Source organism: Mchenga conophoros, linkage group LG3 (genome assembly GCF_057382185.1).
Source record: "Mchenga conophoros isolate Kocher_MC1m ecotype Shallow Benthic linkage group LG3, M_conophoros_male_GT1.1, whole genome shotgun sequence".
Classification (NCBI taxonomy): domain Eukaryota; kingdom Metazoa; phylum Chordata; class Actinopteri; order Cichliformes; family Cichlidae; genus Mchenga; species Mchenga conophoros.
Genome location: NC_140528.1, coordinates 48,561,910 through 48,572,986, shown reverse-complemented (window position 1 = coordinate 48,572,986; position 11,077 = coordinate 48,561,910). Strand labels below are relative to the sequence as shown.

At 36.7% G+C, this 11,077-nt stretch overlaps 1 protein-coding gene across 1 annotated transcript; it reads right to left on the bottom strand.

Annotated features, from left to right (window-relative positions):
- Positions 1 to 816: 816 nt before the first annotated feature.
- LOC146579130 (uncharacterized) lies at positions 817 to 9,053 on the bottom strand. The gene is made up of 15 exons (XM_085261331.1): positions 8,930 to 9,053; positions 8,295 to 8,376; positions 7,550 to 7,891; positions 7,066 to 7,359; positions 6,843 to 6,968; positions 6,517 to 6,614; positions 6,101 to 6,181; positions 5,482 to 5,577; positions 4,596 to 4,970; positions 3,886 to 3,984; positions 3,153 to 3,248; positions 2,541 to 2,639; positions 2,101 to 2,202; positions 1,780 to 1,884; positions 817 to 1,685 (listed from the first exon to the last, which is right to left on the bottom strand). The coding sequence occupies exons 1-15, from the start codon at positions 8,936 to 8,938 to the stop codon at positions 1,548 to 1,550; spliced, it is 2,142 nt and encodes a 713-aa protein (XP_085117457.1). The 5' UTR covers positions 8,939 to 9,053; the 3' UTR covers positions 817 to 1,547.
- Between the last annotated feature and the right edge of the window lie 2,024 nt (positions 9,054 to 11,077).

Genomic DNA, 11,077 nt, shown 5'->3' with positions numbered 1-11,077 from the left:
CCAGTTCTGAGGGTCAAATGGTGGAGAGTCCCAGATTTAAACCCGGTGGGAGTGTCCCCCCAAAGAGGGACAAAGGACCCCCTGATGATCCTCTACGTCCAACAGGGAGCATGATGACAGTGTTTGAGCATCTGATGAAGGACAATAGTGAAGATGAATTGAAGCATCTCTGATGTTGGTGAGTCATCAGACAGGCTGAGTGATATTTCCCAATATTAATATTGGCAAAGTATTAGAGCAGATATATTCTCTCAAAGCTGGCAAAAAGTGCTGACTTCACAAACTGCTTTACACAAATTTGCATCATCCTGAGGACTGTTTATGTAACACACCCCTAGTAAATTAGCAAATATTCATTAGGAAATTAGGAAATAATCCAGAAATTATACCTGGTACTGACAAAACAGGTAAATGGTGAGATGTACGACAGGTAGTATGTTTTCCTCTCTCGCTTCTGCCAGATCTGAAGACCAGCAGTAGTGTCACACTAAATCATCTCACTAGGGTGGAGGTGCCCCCTTGTAGTGTAACTAGGGATCACACCACATGTTGAAGCTCCAACAAAAAACACAAAATTAAGGCCCTTGTTTAACAAAACACACCTGAAGACTTGTGCAATATACAAAAGAACATCACATAATGTGACCACACATTACGGTGTGTCACATTTACACTGCTATAGAAGAAGCTTTGTTGCTGCATCTTATGCTGGGACTTTTTAGAAAACAGAGCAACATAACAAATAACACATTCACACATAAAAGAAACTGATCAACAGTCACAGAGGGAATTTGTTTAGTGAAGTTATTCAAAAGTTTTTTTTCATGAGTTTATTGAAAAATCATCACTCAGAGAGAATCCGGATTCATCTGATCCAAAGAGAACAAGCATGAGATTGTCTTCTTATTGGTGGAACATATTTTTGTTCAAGAAAAGAATAAGAATATAACACATATCAGGACTTGAAGTGCTCGGCCATTCATGAAGTAAAAGTACAACAACCTGTTTGTTCTTCTTTTGATTCAGTGCTTTTGTCTTGATGACATTAACTATGTTAGTTAATTAAACTATGTTAGTTATTTAAAAGATCAATAACATGGTTCACTTTTAGCACTGACTTACAAAAACACCTCCTGATATACAATACCAAAACATGTGTCTGTGCTAAAGATTGTAAAACACAAAACAACATAATTACTGCTCAATGACATATTCATGCTTTTTTTCTCTCAAGATCTTGTGAGTTTATCTTTGTGATGCTTTGACTCGTGTATCTTCAGCTTACAAAGACACAGCGAAGCTTCGTCTTCATCCACATCCTTACAACAAAACGTTTTTTGTGTTGCACCTCAAAGAATAATGAAGATCTATTGATTCTGATATTGAAGATCACCTTGTTTATTTACATATTGTTAATTTAATAAAAAACACTGTTACACTGACTTCAAATTATATGAAATATATAAAATGTAATATTGCTCTTTTTTTTCTTTTATTCATCAAAAGAGTCCTGATGAGTTTACATGATGTAATCGTTTTTTTTAGCATCACTTTAGCCTGTGGCGCTCTCCAGTGCTGCTGATGAGGTCGATCTTTAGCTTGTCTGGAGAATCCCATATGATCATGCCCGCCCACAGCACATCAGCATTGGTAGGATATGGGTTCCTGCTACCTTCTCGCCGTACCTGTAAATGTAGCCGATATAAAGGTCACAGATGTCCAAGTGAAAAGTAATAATAAGAGAGACTAAAAGAAGAATCTAGTAACACAGAGACTCACAGTGAGTTCCTCTTTAGCTTTCAGTGTAAAGTTTTCTTTAAATGTGTATATGGTGATTCGGTCGCCGCTCTGTAGTTTTAACTTCCAACCTGCCATCAATATATCCTATAAAAGAGAATGAAAAAAAAAAGGAGGGGGGGCAATGATGAATTTGACTTCATAGATGTTGTGTTTATAAATAAAAGTGTGTCATTTCCACCTTTGTGTTGTATCTACAAGTGAAAACGACCTTGTTTCACAAATATTTCTGAATACAAACACAAAACATGTTGTTTGTGTTTAGGTAGTACTCATTGTTCACCAGCATGCAAGCAGCAGTACCTCACTGGAAGAGTTTTTCAGACAGATATAGTGACCATGTCTGTCAACCTCGTCTAAAATAATGTCACCTCTCTGTGGTGTGTTAGGTTTGTTTGACTGTTGCTGAGAGAGAGACAAAAAAATCCAGATTAGTGTGTGACAGATGATGATGTAAAATAGTTGGAGCTTGTTAGAAAATGTGTTTGCTAAAAGTTGCTAAAATATTTAATAAACGTTAAATAAATAGCTAAGAAACTATGTTTATAAGAAAGAATTCAGTGAAGTGAGTTAATGCTAAGAAACACAAATATATCGTTGGTCTTAATATGAATCACAGAAGTAAGTAAACATTTTCATTCTTTCTCAGTGAGATGTTCATGATCCAGATTTTAGCTCTAGTCCCATGAATGACTGTAAGTCAGTGAAGTGTTGAAAACAAGTGTTTGTCTGTCTGTATTTACCTCTTTCACATGTTCTTTGACGTTTAGTTGTTTTATCTCCTGATGGAAATTCTGTTTTTCATCCTTCTTCAACTTTGTGTCAGCTTCCTTTTTTTTCTCCTGATCACAGACAGTAGAAACTGACGTCAGAGGAAACTAGTCTGACCAAAACAGTTTGTTCAAAATGATCGGACTTTGTTTCCTTTCAAAACTTTGTGCTTGTTCATTTATTTTATTATTTACTTTGTATCTGTAATTTTTTCTGTGTGAACTGTAAGACGTAGAAATAAGAGTCCTGAAAGTCTCTGTAATGTTCGGTTGTTTGGCTTTAACTTCTGTGCTGTGATTGCTGAATGATTTCAGAGGTTTTTGCAGTAAACCTTGAATTTCCGTCTCCGCTGTCTCTTATTGTGTGGATGTGAGTCTTTGTCTGTGTTTGTAAGAGAAATATGTTTTTACACACTCAGTTTGGGTCCTTGTTTCCTTTCCTGCCATTAAAAAGCCAATAGAATAAATAATAAATGTAAATGTGCTGCATGTTTGTTTGTTTATGGTTGAGGACAGAGCGAGGTCCCAATAAATGAATGTGTGTTTGTGCTGAAGTGTTCAAAAAAACAGTCTGTGTGTGTTTACTTCTTTCTTCATGTTGCTGATCTCTGCATGTTTCTTCTGCAGGTGATGATGTTCCTCCTTCAGCTTCTCCTCAGCTGCATGTTGGTTTTTCTCCAACTAACAGACAAACAGATCAACACAAAGGTTCAGCCTGAACAAAACTATCTGGACTGTCAAACATAACAGTCTGAACACGTCTCCAAAACTGTTCACACATTTTCTGTTTGCTTTCAAATCTCTCTTCCTTAAAGAGCTCAAACAGGAAATCTGACCTCTGACTGACCCTGAACTCCAATAATGTCACTGAATATGAGAGCAAGCTGAAGATTTGTGTTTCTATAAATATCTTTATGGTAAAAGAAACACGCATGTGTTCATGTACAGTTTATATAAATATAAAAACAAAATAATTGATAATCTGGTGTCTGTGTTTTTGTAACTTTCTCAAAGTTTCAGTTCAGTTTTCAGATTACAAATTGAAATGCAAATGTTCCAAATACGAGAAATAAACTGCTAAATGGAGTTAAACTATTTAAAAAATGGGAAAATGGTTAAACAACAAAAATGAACAAATTAAGTTATAGACATGACACAATGCTGAGACTCAATGTTATAATATGAATCATAGAAATAACTGAAGTTTCAAATTCCTTCTTAATGAAATGTTCATAATCTGCAGTTTTTAATTCTAGACCCATGAATGACTATAAGTCAGTGAAGTGTTGAAAACGTGTGTTTGTCTGTCTGTATTTACCTGTTTCCAAAATTCTTTGGTGGGTGTTTTTTTCTCCTGCTGCTGGAAATCCTGTTTTTTATCCTCCTTCAACTTTTTGTCAGCTTCATGTTTTTCCTCCTGATCACAGACAGTACAAACTGATGTCAGAGTAACTAGTCTGACCAAAACAGTTTGTTCAAAATCACCAAAGTATTTCTGTTACCTGTCATAACTTTGTGCTATAATAAAAATATACATTTATGATATCTTGTTTATTAAGAGTTAAATAGTTGAGATTAAAAAAATCAAACTTTATTTTTGACTCCATTTTTTTTTTTTTTTTTGCTTTGAACTGTAAGACGTGGAAATAAGAGTTCTAAAGGTTACTGGCATTTTCAGGATTTTGGCTTTAACTTCTTTTTATTTTGCATTCTGTGATAAACCCTGTGACTCTGTTCCTGTGGAGGCCTCGTCTGCACTTTGTGAGAACTTTTTGAATTACTTTGTTGAAAAAGTTTCTGCTTTAAGGTCTCCACATTCACAGCCAGTTTAAGATGTAGATCCACCTTCCTAATGCAGTGAATATGAGAGCATGCTGAACACTTCTATTTCTGTGAATATCTTTATGGTAAAAGAAATATGCATGTGTTCGTGTACAGTGTAGATAGAATATAAAAATTATATCATTTAAAATCTGGTGTCAATGTTTTTGTAAACTTTATCAAAATTTGAGTCGATCTCAAAAGTACCTGGCAGCTGCTTGGTCGGGTTTGGCCCCCCTGGCTCTGATGGGCCCCTGTTGGGGTGTGGGGGGCCCTTGGATGCTGGGTCTCTGGGCTCAGAGGTCGGTCTGCTGTGGTGCAGTCGGCTGCTGGCTGAGCCTGTGAGCTCGTAACCGCAGACTCCTGGGGCTTCTGCTCTGTGCCTGCTGGGTGTCTCCATCCAGCGCTCTCTTTTGCTCTTGTCTGATTCGTGGCCACAAATGTGTTTGTCCTTTTGGGGGTCTCATGCTCTGGGGTTTTCTGGGGCCTCTCCACTTCTGTGACATCTGGTTGTTTTGCCTCCTGCTGGAAATCCTGTTTTTTATCATCTTCCAACATCTTGTCAGCTTCCTGGTTTTCCTCCTGATCACAGACAGCAGAGACTGAAGTCAGAGGAAACTAGTCTGACCAAAACCCTTTGTACAAAATCATCAAAGTATTTTTGTTTCCTTTCAGGAGTTTGCACTTTGGTTTAAAAAGTATATATATATATTTTTTTTTTCTGTGTGAACTGTGAGACGAGGAAATAAGAGTCCTGAAAGTCTCTGAGATGTTCAGGTTGTTTGGCTTTAACTTCTGTTCTGTGATTGCTGAATGATTTCAGAGGTTTTTGCAGCAAACCTTGAATTTCCGTCTCCGCTGTCTCTTATTGTGTGGATGTGAGTCTTTGTCTGTGTTTGTAATACAAATCTGTTTTTACACACTCAGTTTGGGTCCTTGTTTCCTTTCCTGCCATTAAAAAGCCAATAGAATAAATAATAAATGTAAATGTGCTGCATGTTTGTTTGTTTATGGTTGAGGACAGAGCGAGGTCCCAGTAAATGAATGTGTGTTTGTGCTGAAGTGTTCAAAACAACAGTCTGTGTGTGTTTACTTCTTTCTTCATGTTTCTGATCTCTGCATGTTTCTTCTGCAGGTGATGATGTTCCTCCTTCAGCTTCTCCTCAGCTGCATGTTGGTTTTTCTCCAACTAACAGACAAACAGATCAACACAAAGGTTCAGCCTGAACAAAACTATCTGGACTGTCAAACATAACAGTCTGAACACGTCTCCAAAACTGTTCACACATTTTCTGTTTGCTTTCAAATCTCTCTTCCTTAAAGAGCTCAAACAGGAAATCTGACCTCTGACTGACCCTGAACTCCAATAATGTCACTGAATCTGAGAGCAAGCTGAAGATTTGTGTTTCTATAAATATCTTTATGGTAAAAGAAACACGCATGTGTTCATGCACAGTTTATATAGAATATAAAAATAAAATAATTGATAATCTGGTGTCTGTGTTTTTGTAACTTTATCAAAGTTTCAGTTCAGTTTTCAGATTACAAATTAAAATGCAAATGTTCCAAATAACCTAAACTTTTTTGTTCTTTCTATTTCATAATCTTAACCTCATCAATAACCTGTAAACTGCTCCCTCAGGATTATAAAAAGTATAAAAATATTTTACACAAACAAGAAGCATAAATGTGTTTAATAAACTTCTGCTAACCTCGTTTTTACTGGATTCCTCCTCTTTCATGTTTTTCTCCATCAGTTGCTGATGTTTTTTGAGAGCTGATGAGCCTCCAGACTGAGAGAAGACATGAACAGAATAATTTAGGTTGTTACATAATGTTCTGTAAAATGAAAACATGACAGAAAAAAATATTTGAATATTAGGATAGTAGAAAAATATCATCTATTCATACAGCAGAAGATGGCAACTATATATTTCCCGTCACATTATTCCTCTGACGATTTTTAACTCTTTTATTTTCATTTCATTGTCAGTAAAGTTGTCTCTTTCTTTTCTTTAAAAAGTTGTATATTTTATTTATAAACATTTTTTCCCCACATTCATGAAATCTCTCATACTGTTTTTCCTACAGGTTTTGTTGTCTTGTCTGTTTCTGTCATATCACTCACTGGCTCGATGTCCTGTGTCATGAGTGTCTCCTGCTCTTGGTCCGGTTCAGTTTTTGTTGTTTCTTGTTTTTTTTGTAAGCAGTGAGGTTTCCTGACATCTGTTAAACGTTTAGACAAGAAAGTCAACATGATGTCCTCCTGGGCTTTAGAATGGTAACACATCATTTATCATCTCATTTTAATATGAATTAATTAAATATGCTGTATGTTTTCTTTTTAATGCAACACAAAGAGGTTTATAACTTTGCATGTGTGTTGCTTTAACCCCTGTAGGCAAAACTTTAGATAATAATTTTGACAACATGATAAATTAATTTGTGTCTTACTTGTTTTGTTTCGTCTCCAGATGAAAAAAACTCCAATTAAAATCAAGATGATGCTTAGAGCCAAACTAACAACCACACCAATGATGATGGGAGCAGCAGAACTGGAGTTGAGCTGGAAGTATTCATCTGAAACAATAAAAACAGAATTACATGTTATTTTAAAAGATTCTGGTTCATTCAAACCAAAATCGAGCATATCATACATTTTATAAACTAGATTTACCTGGAACATGTATGTGTGTCTCTCTGCTCTGGTTGGTGTTCCTCTGTTGGACTCTGCAGGTGATGTTGTTGCTGTGTCTCTTCTCCACAGTCACTCTGCTGCTGACAGTATAGAGGTCATCAGGACCTCTGAGGGTCTCTGTAGGTCCAGCAGAGAGGAGGTTTCCCTCAGCGTCCAACCACAGCAGCTCAGGCTCTGGATACCAGCCTGCAGACTCACACTGTAACACCACTCCACTTATGGCTTTATCAAGGTTTGCTAAGCTGATGACAGGTGAGGAGACAGCACCTGATGCTGGATGAAATGTACAATTTAAAATGCTGATCAGTAATGCAAATCACTAAAAATGCAATGGTAATATTTGAATCTGATACAGACTGCAGTTTCCCAGCTGGTGCAACTCACTGGCTGAATCACGGCATTATTGCAAACACTAGTCCAAACTGCTCTGTGCACACATAACATATATAATTCATCCACTTACCGACCACAAGATCAATAAAAACTTCTTCATCCTTCTCTGGGATGTAACATCTGTATCTGCCCTGGTCTGCAGGTTTTACTTTGGATAGTTTCAGTGAAATGTTTCCATGTTTCAGCTCATCAGTGAACAATGATGATCGACCTATGTAGGATGGATTTTTCATATTTATGAGGTCCTGACCTGCACGCCACAGAAACACAAATCTGGGGTCCAGGTCGGGTCTTGTCCACTCCGAAGTCATCACAGCAACATTTTCTCCAGGTACCAGGTGACATGGCAAAGTGATGTCTTTCCCAGCTGTTGCAATAATTGGCTGAGTTGGACCAATTAACCGAGACTGACCTGAGATAAAAAGATCAGTTTATTAATTTCTCTATGAATGAGAACTTCTAAGAAATCCCGCTGAACCTCAATCGAGAGATCTTCTTTTTCTTTGTTAAATAATATTTCATAACAAATGTCTTACTTCCCCTAAAATATTCAACCTCTACATTTTTGTATTGCGAATTATAATGTAACGATCAAATTACAGATTCGGTTAGAATTTATAATCTAGTCACATTAGTCAAAGGTATAACTACTAGGTTACAGCTTTTAAGAATCAATAAGAACATTGAGAGATAACACAAAAATATTGACAAATTAAAACAAAAAACTAAACATTAAACATGGCAATTTGAGCCATAAATTTTATAAACACATACACACAAATAATTACTGTGACCTTATATGTGAAGGTACTTACAAAAATGTACAAGAAGAGGGAAAACCAGAAAACAGTTTCTGAGACAATAAAGGGAAAATCCAGCCATCTGATGATTTATGCTCTGAAAATGGGGAAAAAATAATACAACAAACAAGTTACTAATAAAACAATAAAACATGGCTGAGTCAGGTTCATACTTTCACATTCAATTCAAATGTCCTTGAGGTTTCTTTGATGGACACACAAATACCTTCAGTTCATTGTTCCATTGTGAATTTAAATTGTGTGAATATTGTCAGATGTAGAATACTGTACGATAAACTAAAACTATGTTTAGTACAACTTTTCATTGCCATTTTCTGATACTAGGTCATAGTTGTAATATTTGTAAATGAAACATGCAAAACCAGATATTAAACACTTATTTATTTGATAAATATTGATCAGACAACAATTACCCAGTCCCCTGAAATGCAGAAAGTTTCAGCTTTTCCTCCAGAAATAACTTCGAAGTTATAATGTGTACCTCAATGTAAATGCTCTAAATGTAGACCTGCTATGCTGTACTGTAAGATGTATTCGATGTATTTTGTATAAGATGGTATTTTAGTAAGATGAGAAAGTCAGTAAGATATAACTTAGACATTAAAAATAAGATATAAAATACAACATACCTGTTGCATGAAGTGGCTCTCACCTGAAAAGAACCTACAGTCTGAGTTAGTAAATCATTACTGAGTTAGTGAAACTCAGCATTAGTGAAACCAGACATCCAGTGTGTGCATGTGTGCGCGTGTGTGTGTGTCTGTGTGTGTGTGTGTGTGTGTGTGTGTGTGTGTGTAAAATCTTCCTCACGAACTTTGAGCCTGTTGCAAGGAAACTGGTCTCTGTTATAAACAGGGTTGGAAACAGATCTGCTATGATACTTGCGGGAGCATGAAACCACTTTTCTAATCAGGCAGGTGAATTAACCTGAGAGATTGAAGAGCAGCAGAAACTGTAAAATAAAAGAAAGAAAAAAGTTTGGCAACTTGAATAGATGCAAACTGTTTGTGTTGCTGCTACTGTCCCATTTATGTGTTTAGAATTTATCAGTACACAAGCACTGCTCAAGCAAAACCTAGTAAACAAATGAAGAGATGAAGTTCTATTAATTAATTTGTTTCATCCAATGTTGACATTAGAAAGAATTTAGAATATCTGTGTTTGTTGTATTGCAAACCAAAGACGAGCGAGAATTTTAGAAAACAGGAAGATGATCAAGAGTTTTCAGAACATGTGCATTTTTGCCTTTATTGGACATGACAGTGCTGACAATAGGCAGGAGGAGAGAGTGAGGGGGAATGACACACAGGAAATGGTCTGGACTCAAACCCAGGTACTCGCAGTGAGGACTCGAGCCTTCAGTACATGGGGCACCTGCTCAGCCAGATGAGCTGTAGCAGGACCGTCTAATCAGAGTCTGATGGTCAGTTAGAAGACAAGTGTGACTGATTATATGAGCTCCAATACAAGCCTGCCAGCAGCCAGCAAGAGGAGAAATATGAATTGGAAAAAAAATTAAAAATGAATGGCTTTCTTGACCAAGAAATGAGGCATCAAGTTTTATTTAGAACTTTTAATCCTAGCTGCAATCTAGAAATTCAACCATAATAGAAAATGTTCCCTGATCTAAATTCTCTTCTAGGTCAAACAGCAACACAAATAAAAGCTGCAATGCGTATTGCCACAAATGGACATGGAGATATAGTATATATGCATTGAGTGCAATAAATACATGTCTCCATGTGTTGCATAAACTGGCACAAACAGTATTTTTATTCAGTTAATTGGATAGACTTTTGTGAATTTGGAACATTACAGTTCAAAGAAGTTAACATTAACACTCATTAGAAATTTCCCTTTATATTTGTTCCAAGATAAGAATTGGTGGTTCTACTATTAAGTTTATTCAAAAGACTGAATAAACTCTCACGGTTGGCAGCATTCACGAGACGTTGCCAGCCATTTGCTTCCAGTTTGTCACCTACCTCATGTTGGTAACAGGCCTCATGGGTTCATGTTTTCTCATCAATGTTCTCAACTTACCTTGGCTTTTGTGTCTCTATAGTAATCTCATCAAGGGATCATCCACCTGCAACTTCTCCCTTTTACTCGCTTCATGAACTCAAATATCCTGCTACTCTCACATGCCTGTCCTGCCTTCTGCCTTCTCTAGATCACAGGAAAAAAAACAATGTTGGAACCTCTTTCATGCATACACCAATTGGATGCTCACCTGACTACCCCCGCCTGGACCTTGCGCAACCCAGCTGCAAAGTAAGCCACAAATTCAATACTCACTTTCTCACCAGTTACTGTTCTCCACACCCAGATCCTAACCTTAATTTCCCTCTGTTACAGTATCGCCACATTAAGACTCCCCACCAAGCACCCACGCCATATCATTGCTTATCTTTGTGTTTAGAAAAATTAAAGCTTCGGAGAAACCTTATCGCTGTGCCGTTTTAATTGGCATTTGGGTCCACTCTCACATACAGGCGTCTAGGTCCTTTTGAAGGTCCTGTTACCTTGAGATTTTGTTTTGTTTTGTTTTTTGTAAAATTAAATTAACTAAATTAACAAAGAACATGAACTTAAACATGTTAGCTGAGACTCAAAGCACCTTACATGAAATAACATTCAGTGAACTTGTATTATTTATCAAAACAAGTTAGCATACACATGCTAATATGTACTCACTGGCATTAAACATGTGATTCCCAGCCACAGAGCTATCAACTTACTATAATCACAAGATGCTTGGATGTCCTTCAAGAAAC